We start from the raw sequence: 24,156 nt of genomic DNA on the forward strand, positions 1-24,156 counted from the left end.
GGTTCCAGCCCAGTTCCCAGCGCGCTTCCCCGGGCCCCGGGCCTCCCCAGACACCCCCTTCATCCCAGGCCCCACCTTCCGCGCCTCCTTGAGGCGCCGCTGCAGGTCTGCCTGCTGCTCCTGCATTTTGCTTTTCCATTCCTGCACCTGTTCCAGCTGGATCTTGTGTTTCTCCAACTCTTTTAGTTTTGCCTTGTCTTCTGCGCGTTTCAGTCGCAGGGTCTCCAGTTTCTCCTCCAGGTCCCGCACCTGGGCCCTCAGCCCCTCCTCCTCCTGCAAAGGAGAGACCCCTTGGTCTATGCACAGCCACCCCACCTTCCCCACCGAGGCTGAGCGGAAAGAAACGTATGTAGCCGTCATTCCAGGCGCAGGGTCAATGGAAGTGGCATACGAACATCCGAGGGAAGCCCAACGCGTACGGGGCAAGTGTGGGAGAGGGGCAGAGAGGAAAGGGGAGCTTGGTCAGTGACGAGAGGCCTATGTGCTGTCCCCACCCTTCTGACCCAAGTTCTGGGCCTCCCCCAGCCCTGGGAAACGTCTAAGCTCCTGCCAGGGTGACAGGCCCCTTTGTGTCTTGGTTCTTCTTCACGCTGACCCCAGTCCTTACCTTAGAGGGGGAAGGAAGCGGGGGGGCTGCTCCGGGAGAGGTGAGGGCCGGCGTGGGGATGATGGGGGCCGCCAGCGGGGTCTGGGCCGGGGTGCTGGGCTCGCTGCTGCTCAGCTCGCCTGCGGATGCTGATCCGGAGGGGCCCAGGGAGCTACTGGCCCCGGCCGCCCCGGAACTGGCTGGGCGGGTGGGCTATCGGAGAGGGTAGGGGCAGACCAGAAAGAGCAGGGGGCAGGGGTGGTAAAGAGAGAGAGACGGAATATGAGACATGGTGAGAGAAGAGACAGAGGAGGATAAAGGCAGAGAGTATCAGAGCACAATGAGAACAGAGAGAGCGGAGGGCAGACGGAAAATGACACAGCCAGAGACAGTGACACAGGACCGGGGCGAGGGGGCGGTGGCGGGAGAGGAAGGGATGGAAGGACACATAAGATTATAAGGCTCCTCCCTTGGCACTGACCCCACATTCCTCCCAGCTCTGGCACTATCCCCTTGGGGCGGAATCCCTCACTCCCAGACCTCCCCTCTGTGACCCACTTGTGATCATTCTAGCGACTTCTTAACACTATCCTATCGTTGCTCTGGGCCTGTGCCCTCCTCCCCCAGGGGGAAAAGTGCCTCAGTGTCCTTCCCAGAGAGAAAGAACAGGCTGATCTCTAACGTTCACGTTCCCAAAGACGGCTGGGCTAGAAGTGGGGGTACGAGGCTCTCCGCCCCTGTGAGGCCCTCCCCGCTCTTTAAATGAAGCTGACTCTCCTTCCCTTGGTCTACTTCAGGGGAGCCGGCAGGTAAAAGGGCGAGGGTAAAAGTTGCAATCCTTGGCTCCCCCCAAAACAAGGTCAGTACAGTCAACCCACCTGTCACCTCCCTCTCCCAACACACAGGGGCTCCAATCAGAGGACGCTCCCCCGGCCCCGTGGAGTGAGGCCCCGAGCAGGCAGGCCTGCCCGTGCTCTTCCTCGCAGGGCTGAGCCTCCAGGCTCTCCAGCTGGGCTGACACTCAGAGACTGCGCGCTAGCCAGACTGCCCCCCGCCACCCAAAGCCTTTCACAGACACACCCACCTCCTCATTCCCTGACACTGACACAGCCAAGTTCTTTTCACCTCTCTTCCAATCCCCCTGCCCCCCAAACACACACCCAAAAGCTGGTCAAAATGCCCTTCTTCGAGAAAGCCTGCCTGGATTAACCACAACCACTCTAACTTCTCTTCTGCATTCAAGCTACCCCCTCTGAGAGCCAAGAGTCATTTTCTCAGGAGGGGCCTGTCATTACCCTCGGTCCCCTCACTCCCCTGAAAAGAGAAGCCAGGATGCACTGTGACCAACTTTCACTTGCCCGTACACCTGCCCACACACACGCACACGCCTAAAATGTGTGTACACTCAGCAGTGGCTTGTACAGAGGCCTGCTTTTTCTCACCTTGGGCCGCCGAGTTGTGGTCTGGACAGGCAACAGGAGCCAGAGGAGAAGTAGTCAGGAAAGAAAGGACAATGGAAGACAGACAGACAGCAAAAGGGACAGCAATGAGAGCAGGAGCAGCAACAGGAATGAGGCCACGGCTAGCGGTCCCCCCGCTCCCTCCCTCCCCACCCCATCCCCTTCCTCCAGTGAATCTCTGTGTCCTACTCCAGGAACTCAGAACTCCGATTCCCCACTGGCTCCTTTCCCCGCTTCTGTCCTACCCTTGCAGACCTCACCCCTTCAGACACCCTGGAAACCCCAGAAGTCCCTGTCTCCTAAGCTGAACCACAGGAGACCAAGGGCAGCAGCTGGCAGAGAAGGTCTCCAGAGACCAGCCTTCTGCAACACCTTCTCCCACTCCAGCCCAGAGCCCCACCCGCCCACCACTCCCAAGGACCTTCCCAGGTCAGCCCCTTTCTTCCAGTGCCAGACTCCACAGAGGACTCCCTAGAAATCCCATGTGACGTGAGGGACAGGAACCTGCAGAGGGAGATCAAGTCCCCGAGGCAGAGGAGCGCTGCTGTCCTCCCGCCCCCCAACCCCCTCCCCGGGACCAGTTCCCGCAGCAGTCCCCAGCCCAGGGCAGAGGGCTCAGGTGTCAGCACCATGAATGTTGCATTAGCCAGAAGCTCAGAGCTCAGCAAAGTAACCCCACCCGCCTGCAAGAAAGGAGGTGGGGGCGGGCAGCAGCACTGGGAAACCACTGCCCGGAGCCAAAGCCAGAAACCCCTCAGGTCACTGCAAAGTGGGAAACAGATGATTAACTCCAACACCCAAACGGTGATCTTGCCACCCAGAGTCTCACAGATCTGGCAAAAACAAGATTTCCCTTGGGCCCTGCTTCTAGGTCTCCCCAGGAGACTAACCCCGCCCTCTACTACCCTGGGTGACCCCCATAGCTGTGTGTCAAAAGCTACTCTATGCAAAGCCCCTTGGTACAAACCCCAGCGAGGGTGGGATGCTGGCAGTGCAACCAAGGGTCATTCTAGCAAAGGTCGGGTGAGGCAGGCCTGCTAGAGGCATGAACATGTGGACCTGCTTCCCCAGATCCTCTCACAGGAATCGCTCCCAGAGCCAGTTCACAGCAAAAGATGCGTGAAGCCCAAACCTGTGAGGCCACTGGGTACAAGGCCCGGAACAGAGATTCAGAGCCAAAAGGAGGCAGGTCAGCAGACGCCCAGGGCACGGGGCACGGCAGCGACACACGCCCCTCCCTGCCCCCACCTGCATCCTCGTCCTCCTCCCCCGACCAGGTAGACAGAGGAAGGCAACCAGCCCCCACCCCCACCCCAGCAGCCTGCTGCCACCATCACGCTGGCAACCCGGCAGCAGGACCAGAGCGAGCAAGAGTACCTTTCGGGCTGTCGGTGCCTGTCTCATCATTGCAGAAAACCAGAGAGAGCCAGGGGAGGAAACAGAGGAAGGACAGACGGAGGGAAGGAGGGAGGGAGGGAGGGAAAGAGACCGAACAGAGGGAAAGGCGGCGGAGACAGGAGATTAGTGCATCAAATCCCAACAATGCAGCCTCAGCTTCCCGGCCCGGCAGCTCCCCAGCTGGCCAAGGGCTGCAGCTCAGATGCAGAAGCCCCCACAGGTGAGCGGTGGGGACAGCCAGGCTCCGGCAGGCACCGGAGAGGCACCCGGCCTAGTTCGCCAGCTTAGGCTGATGGCAGCCTCAGTGGCCGCAGCACCAGCTCCGCCTGACGTCATGCACCCACCCTCCTCTTCTCCACTGTGGGTGGAGTCACTGCTCCTCGGTCACCTAGCAACCGCCAGGCTCTGCTGGCTCCTCCTCCTCCTCATGACTGGACAAAGTCCTCCCTGAACCCGCCCTGCTTCCTCCTCCAAAGAACTGGTTCTGGCTCCTCCCTCCCCTTCCCGAGATCCCACCCCCAAGAATTTGCTCCAAGAAACTGGGCTGGGGGCCATCCCATTTCTGCGATGACCTCTCTGGGACCAGGGTATCACTGGACAGGGACACCGGGCCTCGCTGCTTCATCAGCCTCTCTCATGCCCTCACTCCCCTCTGCCCACAACCCCATCATCTCCATTTCTGTCTCTTATACACACAGACAACACCCTAATGGTGGCTCAGGAGGTGCGGGCGCCCAGAGCACCCCTCCTGTGATGACACCAGCTCTGCAGGGCACATATGAAACCCTGGGGAACATTCCATCTGGGCAGCGGCAGCGCTAATGACAGTGTCTGGCTCCTCTCCCAACTCTCCCCTGGTTGTAGGCAGGGCTGCGTCTGTCTGTAACGGGCTTCTAGAAAGGGCTGCGCACCTTGCAGAGACGTCTGGTTTCTCTCCCGCCCTCCCCCTTTAAAAGCCCTTTTTTTGTTCTGGTGCAGCTCCCTGCTCCCTGTGAGAGAAGCACTGCGGAGGGAGACCGAGTGGGGGCCTGGACTACTTGGCCGGCACTCTGCACCCACCGGGAGCCAAGGCGCAGCAAGGGAGCCTAGGCCGGGCTTTGCCACATTTCCCCAGGCAGCTGCCGAAACCCCGAGATTCGGGCACGGCTCAGGCCCCACCCAGGGCCAGGTGGGACTGCGGCCAGAACTCCTCCACAGACCCCAGACTGCAGGTCCCTGCTCTGCTCTCTTCGGGGGCCTGCGGTAAGATGGGACCCGCAGCCAGGAGACAACAATCAAGGGGAAAAGCCAAGTGTCTGCAGCGGGTCCAGCATCCTTAAGGGCGGTATTTTCCTTCTTACATCCCTGTTCCGTCCTGAGCCAGGACCCCAGCATATTGTCTCCTCCAAGGCAAGACTCCCAAGTGAGGACCCGCCACCAAACAGACGTCAAAATACGTCTCCTCCCCACCCCACTGCCTCAACCTAGCAGCTCCCCATGCAAGGTCAAAAGGGCCAGAAACAGGCTGGCGACGCGGAAACCACAGAAACACACACACAGCACAGGGCGTACAGGTCAGACAGGCACATGCGGGGGGGACAGCCTGGGGACAGCCCCCAGGGCAGGCGCTGGTGTGAAGAAGTGGTCATGGCAGCGACTTAGGCCAGAGCCTCGGGAGCGGGAGCGGCAGGGCTGAGCCGCACTCTGATGCTGGCCGCGGAAGGCTGCGGGGCGGGGGCGGCGGGGGAGGCGGGCGGGGGCGGGGGAGGCGGGCAGGCGCGGCCCCAGAGGACGGAAGAGGCAGGGAGGGCGGGGCGGTCACGGCAGCCCCACCCAGAGGCAGGCACAGCGCAGGCTTCTGAGCTCAGGACTGCTCCCCCTGTGCTCTGTTCCCTGACCGCCCGCCTCCTGACCCAACCTCCTCACTTCCTACGTCCCCCACTCCCGAACCCCCGGTCTCCCCTGCCACTACCCCTCAGTTCAGGCTAAGTGAGAAGCCACTGCAACCCAGTAAACGCTCTACTCCATGCAGCTGCTGTTTCCGGTCGAATGCTCGGCATCTCTGACTAGAAGTCCGGAGGTGGGGGCAGGGGTGTGAGGACGGGTGAGGATCACCCCCAGTCAGTGCTACCTGGGCCTGGACATTGAGCCTGAGGACCCTGCACCCCTCAGAGGAATTCTGAAAGCCAGGCTGCCATGTCCTCTGGCCACCCCAGTCCCAAGGGCGCACGCACACGCACACGCACGCACAGGCATGCAGCAGCCCAGGGACATGCAGGACAGCTGGGGAGGGGGCTCATGGCCCTCACCCACCCAGGCACAAACAGTAAACACACCACCTTCTTAGGCTTCAGTCCCCGCTGCATGAGGAGTAGGAAAGGGCAGAGTTAGAGAACAGAGTGAAGGTCACACGGCGCTGGCTGGCCAGACATCCTGGGTACAGGTGTTAGGACCAATTCAGGCACACACAGGTGTGGGGGGAGTCAGGTCACTGTCAAGTCCAGGGTTAAGTGAGAAGAGGGGTCTCTCAAGGATCAGCTTCCAGGAGGTCCACTACCTGGCCCAGGGAAGCTGGAGAGTCTGGAGCCCCACCTCACACACCCTGGACAGAGCAGCAGAGGGGAGCTACAGCGGGCCCTCCGCACACAGCCTACAACAGGTGGCAGAGGGCCCGGCTCCCTTCCATTCACCTGTGAATACGAGCGCGCCTTACTCCTCCAGTCCCTACCTTCCCCCTACCCTACAGCCTTCAGGTGTCGGCAGCCTTGGGGACCAAAAGGCAGGAAGCTGACACTACTAGGGTCAGACCTGGCCTCCTTAGGCCCCTGAGCCTCAGTTCCAATGGATCCAGAACTTCTGGGCCCTAACAGCTTTGCTCTGCTACCGCCTCTAGCGCTAAGGCAGCAACTCACGCCCAGAAAGCTTCCTTCGCAGGGAGAATGGAGGCTGGAAGGCTAACTCCGTTTACTCACCTACTGCTTCTCCCTGCCTAGGATGGGGTCTCCCTCCCCTCTTCCTCCTTTCCCGCTTTCTCCCTCTTGCTCCCCACGCCCACCCCCAACCACTTACCGGTTTGCTGGTCTTTGCGTTTGAGTCAGCTCCCTCTGCAGAATGCAAACAGAAACACAGTGTGTGCACTGAGGCGCAGGGGCACAGAGCACCGCGGCCGGGCAGGCAGGGTGTAACAAGGGCACACGGCGCTGGTGGAGAATCTCAGGATCCACCGCGGCCCCTGCTCGGGGGAGAAGTCCTGGGGGCTCGCGGGTGTGAGGAGCAATGCAAGCAGGTGGCGCTCACCTCTCCTGAGGACCTTCGAGGCAGAAGAATCGGGTGTCTCTGGGGAAGTAGTGTCTGCTCCATCTTCAAACACCTGGATCTGAGGCCACAGAACAGACTCACTATAGCCAGATCACGGATGGGTGGACGGAACAGGGGCCCCTGCCCAGGTCCTAAGCAAGCCTGGGGTACAGGGCAGTCTCCCTAAGGATGGCTCTCAGTCTTCCCTCCCCCACTACCTCCCACTCTCCCATCCAGAGACTTAAGCTCATACCCAGGACTCGGGAGCCCCAGCACAGCAGCTGCGCATGCAACAGAGCATGGGTCCACGCCCACGTGCGTTCCTGCACACGTGTACACACACACACACACACACACACACACAAAGGAGGTGAGCACCTGGGACTGGCGCACAAAGATGCCATGTCCTTCATCACAAGTGAAGTACTTTCTGCCTTGGACAGTTCCATCATTCTTGCCCTTTGCTTCATCCAGGATCACGCCTACCCATTTGCCAGTGGCAAAGAGTGTGGCTCCAACATAGGCCACGGTGCCCCGGTGGCCTTTCCCAATCACCTCCACACGGGAGCCCACTCGCAGGGGCCGGGCGCTTGCCTCCGCACTCATTCTGCTGCCACTGGGAGTCTGAAAGACACATGCAAACGTGCAGGGTTAAAAGCCTCAGGTCAGAGGTGTCATCCTGATGGTAAGAAAGGCCCCAGTCAGGACCCTGGCCTGAACCCCATTTCTCACGGTGAAGTCCCCCCTGTCAAATTCCCCTTTGACAAATGTCAGTGATGTGTTCTAAAATTTCTCTAGACTCCTCTGGAATCTGCCAGAAATTTTTTTAAGTTTATACTTAAATTTAACAATAAATCAGAATTCACTGATAGATCTGTAAGTGTCACCCCACATGGCTGCTCCCTCAGGAACACCGCCCCCAGGAGAGGAACTGCTCAAGCAAATAACGTGGTTTAGACCAGGCTCCCCACAGCACAGTGCCCTGACTCATGGGCCAGGCGAGTCCATGAGCGACCCCACAGAACCCTGCTCCCCTCCCCCCTGCTGCCTGTCTTCCCTGAGGTTCAGGTGGCTCTCTAAGGCCTCTCCCTTTCAGCGGCACACAACCGCCTCCCCTTCTAGCCCTCAGGTCACCACCACTCCTACCTGGGCTGACTCCCCACCCCCACCCCCACCCCCACGCCCCCCGTCACACTCCCAGACGCCTCAGGGAGCCCATTCAGCCATTTGACTCCCTTCTTCCCGGCCTGAGCCTGGGCTACCAACTCTCTACCCACAGCTCTGGAGAGTCTTCACTCTGGTTGCTGCTATGGAAACAAAACTGAAGGCCAGGTAAGGCAGGTACCTCAGATCTGTCCCCAGACTCCGCCCACTGGGCCAAACGGATGCCTTATCACCCCTCGGATGGACAAGCGCAGGACTGACTGAACGCTGTCCTTGGGAACCTCTCAGCTTCTGACACACCCGTGATGACAGGACAACGTGAAATTAGGTCCCAAACAGGCCCAGGGTTTAGAAGAAAATCACACCTAAGCCATTTTTAGCAATACCAGCTCCAAGAACCAGGGGCCTTGCAAACAGGTGAATGAGGCATGAAGTGGCAGCAAGGCCCTGAAGACGCCACAGGGTTCCCTTCTGACGCCCCACTTGGCTACATAGGGAACCTGGCCAGAGCCAGTCACTCCCCAACGTTCTCCCCCAAAGAGCTCATCTGGGAAGCTGATGCTAACATTCCCAGGGGCTCCGGGACCCCAAATCATACCTGAGACAGCAGAGTGGCTCTCATGGACCCGACAATAAAAGAAACTGACCGTAACATCAGGGCTGGCCTCAGACTCAGAGACTCTCCCCAACCTCCTAACCCTAACCAGCCTCCCAGACCCGGGTGGACACACTGGGTGGACACTCCGGATTCAGCCTCGGCCAGAAGAGCGGGAGAGCAAGTGACACACAACAAAGCTGCTCGGAAGAAAGGCTTCACTGCAAGGCCATTCCAGCCCACCGACCGCACTCGGAATCCCCAGGACGGTCTGGCCACCCGCAGGAACCTCTGGCCCGAGCTCCAATCAGAGTCAGCAGTCATGCCTTGCCAGTATCCACCGAGGGCCCAGCGCTGGGAAGGGCAGCCTGTGCGGTCCAGCACCAGCGGGGCTGTGAGTGGCCCCAGCCTGTCTCCCAGCCCCCACAGCAATGTCCACAGGCACCCAGGCCTTCTCCAGGGCCCTCCCAGACCAGGGCCACTTACCCGGCTGTACACGTGCCTCTTGCTCTGGGCCATGTTGCTCCCCTGGCCTCCACCCCCTCCCCCAGGTGGCCAGCGACAGAGAAAAAAGGCAGAAAGCTAGGCAGGAGGGTCAGGGCTCCGGGCCCTCATGGACAAGCGCAGGAGCCGGCAGGCATGGCCCTCCCCAGTCCATGGACCTCACTGGGTGGCCCGCTGGGGGAGGGATGGGGACAGAGATGGGGGCTGAGCAGCCAGAGCCCCTGCTGCCGGAGGATTCCTGAACCCAGACACAGGAGTCCTGCCGCCAGCTGATGAGTCTCACTCTGCGCTAGTGCTGCTCTAGACTTGTCAGGAGCCGCGCTGGCCTCTGGGTCCTAATGCCCCCCTGCTCCACCGGGGCCAGGACAAGAGGGACAGGGAATGCGGGACTGGGCCCACCGTCCTAGGGCCGGGAGCACAGCCCTGGCGGTCCTCCTAGTCTGCACGCCCTCACCATCCCTGCCACCCCCACCCCCGCCCCCAGGATCCGAGACCTCAGCAGACCCACAAGCATCAAGTGGCACTTCAAAACAGGGCCTGCACACGGCCAGAACAGGGTATCTCACTCTCCTTTCTCCCTCCCCTTTCTAACTTCTGGCCTCCGGGCCAGACCCACCTGACTAGGGTCTGGATTTCAATCGTACCCTGGGCCAGAGGAGCCAGGACCCCTGCCCAATACACAGCAAAGGAAGGGCAGCAATGGCGGCAATGTCACACCCACACACACAGCAAGTCACGTACCCCAGCCCCCACAGCACTGGCCCCTGCGCCCTGCGCTCCTGGCCTTGCTGCCCAGGCATCTCCTGAACAGAAACCATGAAAAAGCTGATTTTCTATATTGCACAAAATGTATTTAAAAATAACCATGGGTTCCTTTTATCATTTAAAATGTTTAATTTAGTAAGATGATACAGCCTAGTGAGAGGTCTCCAGAGGGCTCTGTACCCCAGACCACTGCATTCATGTACCCATCTAGCATAGGCTGTAAGCCAGCAGTTCAGGGTCCCTGCCCCGAAGTAGCCAACAGGGTTGTCCAGGGCGCTGACCTCTGGCTCCACTGGGCGCAGCGTGGATGTAGATGCCCTGGGCCTGAAGTACCTGTCTTGTCTGCACTGGGCTTCACTGGCCGAGCAGGGTCTTCCTCCATTCCACCCTCTTGCTAAGGCAGGCCAGAGAGCCTAACAGTAGAGTGATAGCCAACGGCCAGATACACGGCTCCCAAACCCCTCTCCACATCTCCAATCCTGGCCAGACTCCCTAAGAAACCATTCTTCTCCTCCCCTGCAAAAGCTCCATGTTGTCCCCTCCCTTCTATCCCCATTACACGGGTGGGCAGGGCCGCGCAGCTCCCTGCAGTCTGGGCTTCCACAGGAGCACAGCACTTTACAGTCTACAGAGGACCTTCAAGAAGACTTGTTTAGCGCCGCAGTTCCGGTTCTAGACGGGGGCTGCTTCTGTTCGATTCCTGGCTTCAGCATATGGTAGCTACATAAACTCGGTCCAGTCACTTCCTATCTCTGGGCCTCAATGTCCTCACCTGTTAGTTGGGAACAAGCAGAGAACCTTTCTGAGAGCTGCTGCGAGGATTAGCTGAGATAATCCACGTGAAACATTTCGGACAGTGCAGAGTAAGAACTCAAAGCCAGGGAGCTGGCAACGTCGTCCTCAGGTTTGGACACCTCCATCCCCCACAGAGAGGCAGGCCGGGACCAGTGCTGACAGAGAAGCTGAGGCTTAGACAACTGAGCAACTTCCCTGAAGCTACACAGAAGGCAAGAGGTGAAGCCAAAACCGCAAGCAAAGCCTGAACCAGAACCCCCTGGGCTTTCCAGTCTGCTCACTGGGTCACATGCTTCTAGGTTCCCAAAGCCGCGCTCTTCCTCGGGGCCACACAGCCTTCAAAGATTCAAAAGGGCTCAGATCGAAGAGCCACAGCACAACTCACTAGCCACACAAGCATATACAGCCACCTAAGTCCGTGCAGGCTGTTTCCTCCCGTGAAAACGCGACCAGCACCTGCCGTACGTTGTGAGGCTCAAATAAGAGAACACACGTCAAAGCGCTCTGTAACACGTGCAGAGGCTGCTGGAGTACAGAGAACTACCTCGCTGGATAAGAAGTGGTGAATAGGTCTTAAATAAAATGTCTCAACAATAAACATTATAAGGAATCACAGAGAAGAAGAAGGTGAGCTGGAAAGAAAAGGAAAACCCGACTATGCCTTGAATTACAAGTTGCTTCCGTGGCTCTGTGGAGCAGGAAGGCCTGCGACACTGCAAACTGTGGGCGCAGTGTGAGTAGCGACACAGGACTCTGCTTGCCTGGGGAAAATGAAAGATGACTGGCTGGGCTGAAGTGAAGAATTCTAGATGAGTTCTCCTATCAGACTAGGAGCCTTTCAAACCGGAGCCCACAACCTGTCCTCTTCACGCTCTCGTCACTCTCAGTGCAGGGAGTCAAACATTTCTTGAATGGCCTAGCGCGTCGACACTGAGCTGTATCAGAAGGTAAGTATGGACAGTCAGGGAGTTTAACACCAGCCAGAGATGAACTGGCTCCGGTAACAGCGGGGAGCCAGACCCCCCTGAGCAGGAGACTTGCATGATGAAAGCTCCTTGAGGAGGATCAGCAGGTGGCAGAGACCGAGGCGGAGCAGAGGCGGGAGCGACTTGGTGAAGACAGGGACGCACAGGACGGAGGCCGCGGCAACAGAGCAAGGGGTGAGGATGGTCTAAACCCGGTTCCTGAGAGAGACGGAGACAGAGAAGAGGAAATGGACCAATTCAGGGACAGTACAAAAGAGCCTGGAGAAAGCCCCACGTTGGATCAGACATGGGGAAAGCAGCGGTGAGCCTGTCCGGGCTCTGAAGGTGACAGACCTGGATACAGCTCTGCTTCTCCTAGTTCCTCACCTGCACATCAACTCCGGGGGAGGTATTTTCAGAGCACCAGTTACCCCATCTGACAAAAAACGGGGGAAGTAAAGCTGACCTCACAGGGATGTTGTGAGGATTAAATAAATAAGACCGGAGTACTTAGCACAGCGCCTACCACAGGGTACGTGCTCAACAAATTACAGACATGGTCTTCTCATTGCTGAGAGGGGACGCTGGTAACAGTACAAACACATGTTTCATGCATAAATAGGTGGGTGAATGAATGCATGAGGAAGTGAAGGAATGAGTAAAACTTGGGCGTTTTCTAGCAGGAGGAATGGAAGAATGATTGATAACAGAATTGGAAACTGAGCATGTTAGCAGAGAGATAATCATCTTGTCCTTAGCATCTTCTCCGGGGCAGCTGTAACCGTGGCCACTAACACATGCATCTCACGCCCTCCTTCCAAGGTGAACCTGTGATGTGGACAACACCGGTCCCACTACCTGCGTCCTACAGGCGACGGAACTGAGTCTCAGAGGTCAAACGCCTCACCCAAGCCTCACGGCCGGTCAGCGGCGGGGGTGCATCTGACTAAGCTGCGCAGGGAGGGAGGCGGCCCTGCAACAGCACCGCCGGGCCCCACCCCTCGTCACACAGGACAACGCCGAGTTCCACGTTCCCTCAGCCGGAAGACAGATACCCCCTGGACTTCTGGTTTCCTCCTCAGTGATACTGAATACTGCTACAAAGTCTAGGAAAATGGGAAGAGAGAAGGGAAGAGTCTCTGTCTGGTAAACAGGTTACCAGCAGTCTCGGAGCAAGTTTCAGAAATGACAGGAAAACCAGCGGATTATCGGGAATCGAGGCGCAACGAGTAAGGAGGACCAGCCCCTCCGCACCCAGCTTGCACCGTTTCTTGCTTTAACTGGTACCCGGCAACCTTGGAGCCCTTGACTTCCTCTTGCTTCACCTCATTTAACCTTGATCCTGGGATAACCCAGCTGTTTGCTTTCTCAGATCCCACTCGTAGAGGTTTGAAATCCAGGCAGTCTGAAAGCAGGGACCGCACACTTGAACTTGAACTGAACTGCATAGGCACTGGGTATTCTGATTTGGTTGCGAAGAGATAAAATGAAACACAATGCTAATGAGCAAGATACAGATTTTCTTAAAACTAGGGTGAAGTTGTACATCTCTAAAGGCACCAATAGGGAAGGGATAAGCGTGAACTTGAGTCCCCCAGGAGTGAGGAAAGGAGAGGAGAACAGACACTCAGGGACTGGAAGCTTGGAAGGCTGGATGCCAGGTGTGCCCAGGAACCCAGAGAAGACGCACACAGAGCCCTTGGTTCCCAGGTCCTGTTCCAGCATCTGCCTTGCAGGTCTCAGACAGACAGAACTCAGACCCTACATGGACTTTCCTTACCTCTCCAGCTCCCCATTATCCCCAGAAATATCTGCAGCCCACTCCTAATCTGAATACAGGGCTACCCCCTCCCACGGTACCCCCCTCCCCCCAGGAGTACCCACTAATTGCCAGGTCCACCTCCACAGGGCCCAGACCTCCAAGAGCCAGGAAGGAAAGCTACTCCTTTTCCTCAATGAAGGAGCTTTTGCAGGAAGGCAACAGGCCCTTGAGCGCAGGCAGCCCTGTATGCAGGAACTGCAACCCTCCCAGAGCTGGCAGGAGTCCTCCTCAACTGCCTATGCAAAGTTCCTGCTGCTTCCTCCCCATGAATCAACCAGCAAGTCCCTGGCACTAGGACCCTGCAGACAGGGAACCCTGAGCCTGCGCCCTAAAGAGAGAGATGCACCATTTCACAACTTCAGCAAAAGCTAAGCAGCCAACAAAGCCACGGCCACCTCGGCTGTGCTGGGCTCTGCCGTCAGGGCAGCTCACGGGCCACTCCGCAGAAGCAGGGCATTCTGTCCTTTCTCTTTTTAAATCCACGTCATCATCTGATCATCATGGAAATCAATCTCTTCAAGTCACCACGCAAAGGCGTATCCATGGCAACCTCAAGAGGAAGGACACAGAAACGATGCTCCAGCGGCTGCAGCAGGAGAAGGTAAGTCCATTTTCCACCCATGCCATCTCACCATTCTCCCCTTCCGCTCAAGCCAGGCGTGCGCCTTACCTACAAATTCTACCTATCACACCAATGGCGAAAACATAAAAGGTGAGTATTAATAATCTATGCTATTATATAAGGTTATGAGTCTGCCCTGTCCCACAGCTGGCAGAAAAAATTATTTTCTCAGCCTGCAGTACCTAACAAATCAATATCCATCACTTGTCTTTCTAGTCAGGTTGCTGGGAAACCACACAAGGATTTCAGAGTTCCCTACGTAGCTGTAAAAATACAAGAGCAACGTTAACCCCACCACCCTGCTCACCCAGGCCACCATCTGACCCCACCACCCCGCTCACCCAGGCCACCATCTGACCCCACCACCCTGCTCACCCAGGCCACCATCACACCCACAGACTGGCCTGGTAACATGCTCTCCTCAGCAGCCCTAAACTGCAGCCCCTCAAGGTCCAGAAACTGGAAGTTGGGATTAGATTTCTGCCTTTCTCTGAGGCCTCAGTGGAAGGAATGCCATTTCTGCAGAGCTTAGAGACTCATCGGACGTAAGTACCACTAAGCGTAAGTAAGTCATCCTCTCAATTCCCTCTTCTGTAAAACAGGGATAATAGCAACACCCTTCTAACAGGATTGTTGTCAGAATCACGGGAAAATGCCTGGGAAGCACTCAGAAGAGTGCCTGGAGTCAAGCACTTACTAACTGCCAGCCACGATTACGATCAGGAAGAGGAAAGAGAAGGCTACAGTGCAGGGTTCAAGGTCAGAGGGAATCAGCGTTCCCGGAGCCCGTCTCGGGTCTGCGCTCGTCCCCTCTCCTCTCTGGGGAGCTGTTTCAAGCCTCCCTCCCCACTTTCAAGTCCCTTTTCTGCTCGAGCCCCCACCAGGGTCCCCACCCCTCAGCAGGTAAACTTGCTGAGAAGGAAAACTGAGCCTATTAGATGAGAATTCCTTTGCAATTTTAGATGCATCCATCACCGCCTCTTTCTCCCCACGTTCTCTCCTTTCTTCTGTCACTGCTCTTCAAGGAAACGATGTCCCCTTCTTTTCAGAGGCAACCCTCGCCCCTCCTCTAAGGACCTGATTCAGCCATCACCTTTTCCTCTGTGTCTTCAAATGCCACCTCCCTACTGGCTCTTACACATCATCAGATAACCCATGCTCAAGGCTTCTAGTCCAGGAAAATCTGTCTCTAGTCTCTGCTACTCCTCCACAAGCTGCCACCATCTCCCTTCCTTCCTTCCTTCCCTGCCAAAAACCTCAAAGTGAGGGCATCTTCCACATCCTCACTTCCCGTCCACTCTTCAATCCACCTGGCTCCTGTCCTTATGACTCCAAAGAAGCTGCTCACGCTAAAAAACATAAAAAGCGCCCTGGTGACCACAATCTCCTCATTGCCCAGTCTCAAGGTACATTTTCCAAGCTCATCCTGCCTGACCTCCCACTAGTAACAGAGGCTGCTGATTCTCTTCCTGCAACTTTTTCCTCTGTCGCTCCCTGGACAACATTCTGTCTCACCTTGCCCACCAGTCCCTCTCCTCTCCTCTGGCATCCTCAGCCTTCGAGGAGCGTGGCTGGGCTCATCCATTCCAACAGCACCGACTACCACTTCCACCTGCCACCCCCAGGGCACAGACTCTCCTCTGAACCAGACCCACATTTCCACCTGTCTGCTAAGTGCCAAAGAGCCCCCAAATTCAACACGATCCAAAACACGTGCTATCTTCCCCCCTCAAAAACATTCCTCTTCTAGAGGCGAGGGTATAGCTCAAGTGGTAGAGTGCGTGCTTAACATGCAGGAGGTCCTAGGTTCAATCCCCAGTCCCTCCTCCAAATATAAAAATAAATAAACCCAATTACCCCCCCCAAAGAAAAAAGAGAAAAAAACATTCCTCTTCTATATTCCCCCTTTACCACTGGCACCTCCACCCACCCAAAATAGAAAACCGAGTCATCCTCAACAACTCCCTGTCTCCTGTTCTCAACGAGTCGTTGCGTCAGGTTAACTCTGTCTCTGCAGTCTCTCTGACTCGTACCCTCCTTCCCACCCCCACTGACCTAATCTTTAACTCAGCCTTCAGCCAAGCCTAGGTTACTACAAGAGTTTCCTGACGTCCCTGATCCAGACTCTCCCCTTTCAGCCTAGTTCCACAACTGGCTTCCCAAAATACAATCACATCACCTCCCTGCCTGAAAACCTCCAGTGGCTTCCCTCCCACAAAACTGAATCTTAGCATAAACTACAGGCCGTTAAAAACCTGGCCTCCTTATGAATCTAGTCTCATCAGTCGCCTCTCCTTTGATCCCAAAGTTCTCTTACATTCCAGCCACCTGAATCTACCTCCCTTAGGCTTCTGCGAATGTTGCAAGCGTCACCAGGTCCATTCTCTCTTCATCTTCAAGGCTCGACTCAGTTATCACCTCTTTCCCAAAGATTCCTTTGACGTCTCCACGTGGGGCTAGTCACTCCCCGCTCTGCCCTCCCGTAGCGCTTTGGAAAAACCTCCACTACAGTATCACAGTGTATTTAAAACGTTGTCTCATTATCATCAATTCTTCCAGGGCAGACAGATTTTACTCATCGCAGTCTCCTAAGCACTGAGCACAGACAGCCCTCGACGCTGAGCAGAAGCCTGGATGTGCACCGCGCCAGGCGCTGGGGCACAGGCTGGCTCTGACAGGCTTCCCAGAGACGCCGGGAGGGACATGAAGTCCCGCACATGTCGCTCCGTCGTCCCCACAGAGGCACCTAAGAAACCACAAAGGCAGGGACAGCGCCAGGGACTGGAAGGTGGTAGCGACACTAAAACTCAAGTTCACACGCGTCCAGGGTCAAAGGAGCACAGGGAGACCGCGAGGCCGTAGGAGAAGTGCAGATCTTCTGGGAAAAGAGCTTTAGTGAGGCTCTGGGAGGGACAAGGGCCCAGTCGCTGCTTCAGTGACGCCCTCAGTGGACAAGCAGGCGCTCAGGGAGGTCAGACTGGACAGCCCATCTGTCCATCAGCCAAGGGTGACCAGAACTAGCCAGAACCTCTAAAGAAAAATTATATAAAACCAAATTCAGTGTCTCCAGGATGGCAAGGACCCTAAGATTTGAATCGGGTAACTGCTCAGCACTCACCTCCTCAGGGGACACTGAAGGTCCAGTTCCCACGCCCTTGGTGTGGGACAGACAGCCCCAGCCCCACACAGCACCCCCGGCTGTAGGCAGGCTGAACACCCGAGGAGTCCTCCACCGCGGTCCCTCCCAACCTGTAACTCCAGGCGGCCACCAGCGAATGGGACAGCCAGCAGAGTGCAACCCACAGCAGCTGGCAATTTTGCCTTACGATTTTCCCAACTAGTCTGACTCCTCCCTGACCACTTCTTTTCCTTTGTACCCTCCTGGTCAATCAGGCCCAACTTATCACTTCTTTCTCGGTATTTCTCCCGCATCCTTACTTCCTCCTCCATCACCACTGTCATCACTTTGGTCAGCCACTCAACAGCTTTGCAAATTAAGGCAAATCATTTACCCTCTTTGGTGCCTCCTCTATAAAACGGGGTCACAGCTGCTCTGCCCACCTCCCAAGAAAAGACTGCCTTCTGTAATCTGTAAAATCTCACACATAAATATAAGGCATTACTGTTACCATCAACGTTAAGTTCTCTTTACTGATCGATGAAACAGACCTGGCCCCCTGCCTTGCTGCTTCTCCATTTCCAACCACATTGCCCACCATAGTAAGACAACCACACACTCTAAAATACTGCTTTGCCCAAAGTCTTTCATTGTAAGTAACCTTACAATCTCACTGTAAGAAATCTTACCATTTCTTACTTTAATCAAACAATCCTGGATCTGACAAATGCAGTGTCATCTCTGCACCACTGTCTGCTGCTCAGGATGCTTTCCCCAGTTTTGCAAGCCCCACCCACCTTTCAAAGTCCAGCTACAGCCCCACTACACCGCACCGCAGAAGGGCTGAATTTAAGAGAGGGATCTGGAACAACATCATGGAAGAGTAAAGGATAATGCAGTCTGGGGAAACTAGGGAGAAACACCGTCATCTCACGCTTTAAGAGTCACCTATTTAAAAGAGGATTGCATTTTCCTTTTCTGTTGCATTCTAACAGATAACCTCGGACCAACAGTATGGAAGCTGCAGAGACGTATTTCAACAAAACAAAAAAGTTCCTTACTGAGAGATTCCAAGATGAAACGGGATGGACGCCTTATATGCATGCAGTAATTTCCCCACTATTAGAAACGTGCAAGTCCAGACCAGCCACTGGGCAAGGATATTTTAGATGGAACTCAACTGTCACAGGGGTAACCAGACTAGAACCACAGCATGTTAGATCTGAAAGGAATCTTAGAGATCTTCTAGTCCAGTCTGCTATTTTATAGGCCCGGACAGGGAAGCGATCACTCAGAAGCAGCCCAGTTTGCTGTGGAGAGCAGGGAGCAGAGCACGGTCTCCTTCAATCCAGTGATCCACATCCTTGCTGCTCAAAGTGTGTGTGGTCCACGGATCAGCAGCTTCAGCGTCACCTGGGAACCAAATCTGTATTTTATTGAACAAGAAACCCCCCCTCCTCCCCTCGGCCAGATGCATGCGCCACTAAAGTTCAAAAAGCACTGACCTACACTACACCCTTCCAAACCTTTAGTTTCGATGCTGGAACTCCATTTCCCAAACCGTTTCATATGTTAAACGGAAACAGTGCCCAAGATTTTCCATTCAAATCTGGGAAACTCTCCATACTGTTTACTTCCAGTGGGAAGTTCAAGGTAAATATCATTAGCATATTGAAAACTGGCACATTCTATGGTAGAGAAAACCCTAACCATGAAGTTTCTAAACATATTTGAGCACAAAACGCCTTTTGAAAACAGTTACCGTTAACTACTATCCTTAACGTCCCGTGGCTTGGGCTTTGGCAGTCAGTCAGGTAAAGTGTCAGTCTCCACCTCAGAGCTCCTCGACTCTCAGGACCTTAAGCACATGCATTCGTAACTCGTCAGTATGGGCGTGCTGCTCTGCTCACTGTAAAAATGAAGGCAAGTTTCCACGTGACCGCCTCTTTAACAACAGCGGAGTTCCTCGTCTGAGTGATTTCGTTGGGAGGATGCGCAAGACGACTTCCCAAGGGTCATCCTTCCAGGTAAGGCGGGCCCCAGGAGTGGGTGGGAAACAGACACACTAAACGCACATCCAGGCCCCCATGCTTGAATCTATTTGGGCTGTGTTTTTGTTATGTTGTTTTGGGGTTTTTTGTTTTTTTTTTCCGTGTGACACAACTTCTCAACCATGTGCCCCACAGGAAACCTGTAGCTCGAAGTGGGTTCAGGGGTGCCTCGGACGCTCCCAGGAATGGAGAGGAACCCTGGCAGTTTCGGAAGAACTGGGAGGCACAAGCACTCCGACCCCGGGAGAACACCGCCAGGCTAGGGCGCTCGGGCGGGTGGGACCGGCCCAGACGCAGGCGGGCGCCCACCCCCGCCGCGGCCCCCCATACGCGCCGCCCCCGCCCCGCGCCCCCGGCTCCCGGCCGCGCCCCGCCGCGCGCCGAGCCCCCAGTGCACCGCCGGGAGCCTCGCCGACACGGGGTGGGGAGGAGACGGTTGCCAGCGTCGCCGCCTCCGTACCTGTCCTGCCAGGGGCTCCGCGCCGGGCTCCGCGCCGGGCTCCGGCCCCACCGGCGACCGACGCCCAGGCCCGAGCGGGGGGCCCGCCCCGCCCGCGTGGGCTGCCCGATGCGCCGCCCGACACCCGCAGGCCCCCCGCCCCGGGCCCTCTCGCCGCTGAGGCCCAGAGGCGCGCTGGGTCCGGGGGACACGCTGCTCTTCCCCGAAGACCAGCCCGGGTTAAAAGCTGCCCCCCGGACGCGGCCGTGGAGACAGCGATCAGGCACAAAGCTGGACGCCTGGGGCGAAGCGCGCGCGTGCGCACTGCGCCTGGGAACCCGATTAGGCCCAGAGGAGGGCGGCGCGCGGCGGCCGGCGCGCTCCCCAGGCGGGCGCGCTCCCCAGGCGGGCGCGGACGGCGCAGAGGCGCCGGGGAGCTCCCTTGCGTTGGGCCGGTGGGTCCCCCAGAGGGTCGCTGAGCTTTTCAGTGCCAAGCAGCTAATGAAAACAATAGTGATAAACCATATTTCGTCAGGTAGCTTAAGGAGAAGATTAAATTTTGCTGCTGCTCTGTATTGCCCATCGTATGAAGATACAGGCATTCTCACGCCCTTATGGTGGAAATGTAAAATAATGCAAATTTACATAATGACATTTTGGCATTCTTTAATTAAAAGAAAAGAAAACATTAAAAGTGCAAGATCCTTGACCCCAGTGCACCCACTTCTAATGATGTAGCCAAAAGAGGTGAAAAAAATGATAGAACATGTGTTCAAAGATATTTGTAGAGGGATATTGGGAGAGCCAGGATTTGATAGACAATGGGTTCGAATTCGATTTCCTGGCTGCATGAGATCTTAGGTCGGTGACTTTACCTCTCACAGCTCTGCTCTTTTGAAAAACGAGGATGTTAATGATAGAGTCTACATGATTAGGTTTTTAGGAATATTAAGTGAATCCATGTAAAGAGAGAGCTATTGGAGGGTTAGGTTTATCCCAGTTAACTTCAGATTGAAAAACAACCTGAGAGATCCATGAAGTTGTTGGTGGGGTGGAGGTGGCGAGTTAATGGTAGAAAGGGGGAACTGGGCAACCTCTCCACCACTGCCCCTTTTGTCCCCATTTCATCTTCTAAATATGTCTTGTTCTTATTCTTGATAGAAAATGCATCGGCGTGATTCAAAAATCAAAACAGCGTGAAAACTGCACTGAGAAACCTCTCCTCACCCCTCTTCCCATCCATTCCTTCTTCCTTGCACACTGCACGTAACCCTTGTTACTGGTTTCTCATTTGGCAAATATGAATGTATAGTCTTACTCCCCCATTTCTTCTTTTTTTTCAATTTTCAGTCTTTTTAATGTTAATCATTCTTATATCTGCACTGGTTTCCCATTTTGGCTTCCAGAAGTTAATTGGTCTTTTGAGTATCTTCTGCTATGAGGTGCCTCTTCAAATCTGCTCATTAAAAAAACATAATTTTGTGTCATTTTTTTGTGTGATTTGTATAAATTCTTTATATATTTTGGGTAAGTCCTTTTGAAATGAGTGGGACTCTGTGGGACCTTCCCAGGACAGAGTGTCTGAGTGTCGGGGGTCTCTATCCTCTGTCCCTGCCTCGCTGTGTGTGAGTGTGGGGTGTCCTTGTCATCTTTCCCTGACGCGCTGTGTCTCAGCGTGGGGTGTGTTCTTCCTCTTTCCCGACTCGCTGTGTCCGAGTGTGGGTGTCTGTCCTCTGTGCCTGACTTGCTGTGCCTGAAACATAGACAGACAAATGCACTAGCCTCCTCCTCCTCCTCAATTAGGTAGACAGACACACTAAACAACTCCTCCTTTAGATAGATAGACAGAGACAAATAGACAGACATACTAGACTTCTCTTCCGCCCGCATTTGATAGAAAAATAGACGCACTAGGCTCCTCCTCCTGCTACAAGAGATAGACAGACTACACTCCTCCTCCATTAGACAGACAGACAGACAGACAGACAGACAGACAGACAGACAGTGGGAGAACCACGCAGGGCTTTGGGGCCGTCACAGACACAGGAAGGCACTGTAGCCAATGTACCAAAGTGCCTGTTGGTTTCCCGTCCTTTCTCTCCCCTACAGTCTAGGAAACAGCGCCCTGCAGCTCTGTCCTTTATTGATCTTTTTTTGCCCTATGGTGAACACCTGGGCAGGAAGAGAGGGGTGAAGATACTGTTTTTGATTATGAAAACCTATATTCACCCTTTATGTCTGTGCATAGTTTTTATCTTGTAAATTAATCTGTTATTTTCCATACTTCACTCTTCTAGAAAATAATTGTCCAGTAAGCAATTGTCCTCAAACAGTTACCTATTCCATGTATATAAAAACATATATGTACTTGTAAGTGTATAATAATGCTTAAATGATTCTGAGTAAAAGAGAGAGCTGATAAAGAGAGTGGCTTCCAACTTGAGGGCACCTACAAGTAAGTGGACAGTCATAAGCTCTTGGGCCCTGGCCCCCCCGGCCCCCCTTGGGTTTTGTCTTTCTCTGTCCTTCTTGCCACCTGACCCCACATCAGGGGGACTTTTGGATTATAAGCCTCAGTCCGCGCTCAGACCAACCAGATGGCCATGCATCGTGACTGCCCGGGGTCCAGCTACGTTCCTCAGCCACAGAGTACTCAAGACTTTCCTTGTGGCAGTCCTTGCTACCCAGGCCCTGCCAGAGCCAGCTTCTGTCCACAGGATTGAGCCCCAAGGGAAGGAAGGAGTGACCCTTCTGTCTCTCGCCAGCTTCTAGGCCTAGGACAGGAGTTAGGGAATATGGGGAGGGGAGTGAGTGGGTCTCAGTGGAGTAGCGGCCAACCCACACTCCCACGGGCTGCAGGCAAGCTCCCTGACACTCATGTGGGAAAGGGACAAGGGTCTCGGCACCAGCCTCGGTGCCAGTCAACGTTCCTGGTCGCCAGCTGGAAGGGAGTTAGTGCTGCCCAGCAGTTCCCCACATCTTGGACTCCTTTCTACTCTCATGAATGTTCTCATGATATTTTCTTTCTCCAGGTCCTCTTTGGTGGGCAGCCACTCTCCCCAAGATGCTGTCATTAGTTGTCTGCAGTCCAGAAGTTTCTGCATAGATACAAGTCCTCCTGTCTGCATTTCTCTCCTGCCTTGTGTGGGTTTCAGCCCTCAAATGCCACCAGATACAAATTAAATAAATAAATAAATCCCAGAAATGGCAGAAATGGCAACTATGTCTTTGAAAGCTTATTGCTGTTAATTTCCAGGATTTTATGTATTAACCCTTCTAAGAACACATTGAACCTGCTAAAATCTAGCCAGTAGATCTTGGGAGACAAAAGTTTATAACAATAGTAAAGAAAAGTAATCATAGGAATTACAGATACTGACCCATGTTATCATAGGTTGGCCATAGGTTTGAAAGGATCAGCAATTGGGTTAATTCATACATAGAATTTATAAAGTTATAGAAAACATTAACAGTTCTGTGGGCTTTAAATCATCAGAAGGCCTATGAAAAACAGGAGAGTTTACCTGCTAGTGAAACTTCTCTGTTTTAAGCCATTTATTTGTTTTGCCAATTTAACTCCGATGAAAAAAAGGGAAGGGTTCCCTAAGGGGAGGTGGTCACCATTCTAGAGTAGCGTTACCCACATTCACTCACTGAATAAGTATCTATGGGGGGATTCATTTTTCTCAGACTAAGGAGGAAATACCATCTGTGGACATGGGCTAAGACTGTACACAGGGAAGAAAGCGCATGCAGTGAAAATCACACCAGGAGATCAAACTGCTAAACTGAGATAGACAAGAGAGGAGGGGCTCCTCAGAGAGGCCTGTGAAGTCACTGTATTCTTCCTAATAAGAGTGACACCAAAAAATTGTAACATTTAATTTTTTAACATTTTTTATTGATTTATAATCATTTTACAATGTGTCAAATTACAGTGTAGAGCACAATTTTTCAGTTATACATGAACATACATATATTCATTGTCACATTTTTTTTTCTGTGAGCTACCGTAAGATCCTGTATATATTTCCCTGTGCTATGCAATATAATCTTGTTTATCTATTCTACATTTTGAAATCCCAGTCTCTCTCTTCCCACCTCCCGCCCCCTTGGCAACCACAAGTTTGTATTCTATGTCTGTGAGTCTATTTCTGTTTTGTACTTATGCTTTGTTTGCTGTTTTGTTTTGTTTTTTTTTTTAGATTCCACATATGCGCGATCTCATATGGTATTTTTCTTTCTCTTTCTGGCTTACTTCACTTAGAATGACATTTTCCAGGAGCATCCATGTTGCTGCAAATGGCATTATGTTGTCGGTTTTTATGGCTGAGTAGTATTCCATTGCATAAATATACCACCTCTTCTTTATCCAGTCATCCGTTGATGGACATTTAGGCTGTCTCCATGTCTTGGCTATTGTAAATAATGCTGCTATGAACATTGGGGTGCAGGTGTCATCTTGAAGTAGGGTTCCTTCTGGATATATGCCCAGGAGCGGGATTCCTGGGTCATATGGTAAGTCTATTCCTAGTCTTTTGAGGAATCTCCATACTGTTTTCCACAGTGGCTGCACCAAACTACATTCCCACCAGC

At 54.3% G+C, this 24,156-nt stretch overlaps 1 protein-coding gene and 2 long non-coding RNA genes across 17 annotated transcripts in view; 2 read left to right on the forward strand and 1 right to left on the reverse strand.

The window, feature by feature from the left end:
• LOC135323045 (dynactin subunit 1-like) overlaps window positions 1-19,680 on the reverse strand; it is a 28,995-nt gene extending 9,315 nt beyond the window's left edge. For 2 of the 14 annotated variants that reach the window (XM_064494375.1, XM_064494372.1), the window contains exons 1-9: window positions 8,966-9,272; window positions 7,099-7,344; window positions 6,721-6,799; window positions 6,493-6,527; window positions 5,763-5,783; window positions 3,424-3,441; window positions 2,029-2,049; window positions 608-799; window positions 76-273 (exon numbers count right to left, since the gene is read on the reverse strand). In XM_064494375.1, the coding sequence (XP_064350445.1) occupies window positions 76-273; window positions 608-799; window positions 2,029-2,049; window positions 3,424-3,441; window positions 5,763-5,783; window positions 6,493-6,527; window positions 6,721-6,799; window positions 7,099-7,344; window positions 8,966-8,998 (843 nt within the window). In that variant the 5' untranslated portion in view covers window positions 8,999-9,272. Of the gene's footprint in view, window positions 1-75; window positions 274-607; window positions 800-2,028; window positions 2,050-3,423; window positions 3,469-5,762; window positions 5,784-6,492; window positions 6,528-6,720; window positions 6,800-7,098; window positions 7,345-8,965; window positions 9,273-18,131; window positions 18,382-18,832; window positions 18,974-19,581 lie in introns of those variants that run through there. The other 12 variants (XM_064494377.1, XM_064494373.1, XM_064494383.1 and 9 more) reach the window with 10 other exon arrangements.
• Window positions 13,698-24,156, forward strand: part of LOC116157528 (uncharacterized) — a 28,860-nt gene continuing 18,401 nt past the window's right edge. Inside the window, exons 1-3 of one of the 2 annotated variants that reach the window (XR_004141659.2) lie at window positions 13,698-13,931; window positions 18,066-19,097; window positions 19,257-19,449. This is a non-coding gene — a long non-coding RNA (uncharacterized LOC116157528). Of the gene's footprint in view, window positions 13,932-18,065; window positions 19,098-19,256; window positions 19,450-24,156 lie in introns of those variants that run through there. The other variant, XR_004141658.2, reaches the window with a different exon arrangement.
• LOC135323046 (uncharacterized) lies at window positions 19,745-21,047 on the forward strand. The gene is made up of 2 exons (XR_010384149.1): window positions 19,745-20,015; window positions 20,722-21,047. It is a non-coding gene; the product is annotated as an uncharacterized LOC135323046 (long non-coding RNA).

The sequence above is a fragment of the Camelus dromedarius genome, chromosome 15 (genome assembly GCF_036321535.1).
Source record: "Camelus dromedarius isolate mCamDro1 chromosome 15, mCamDro1.pat, whole genome shotgun sequence".
Classification (NCBI taxonomy): domain Eukaryota; kingdom Metazoa; phylum Chordata; class Mammalia; order Artiodactyla; family Camelidae; genus Camelus; species Camelus dromedarius.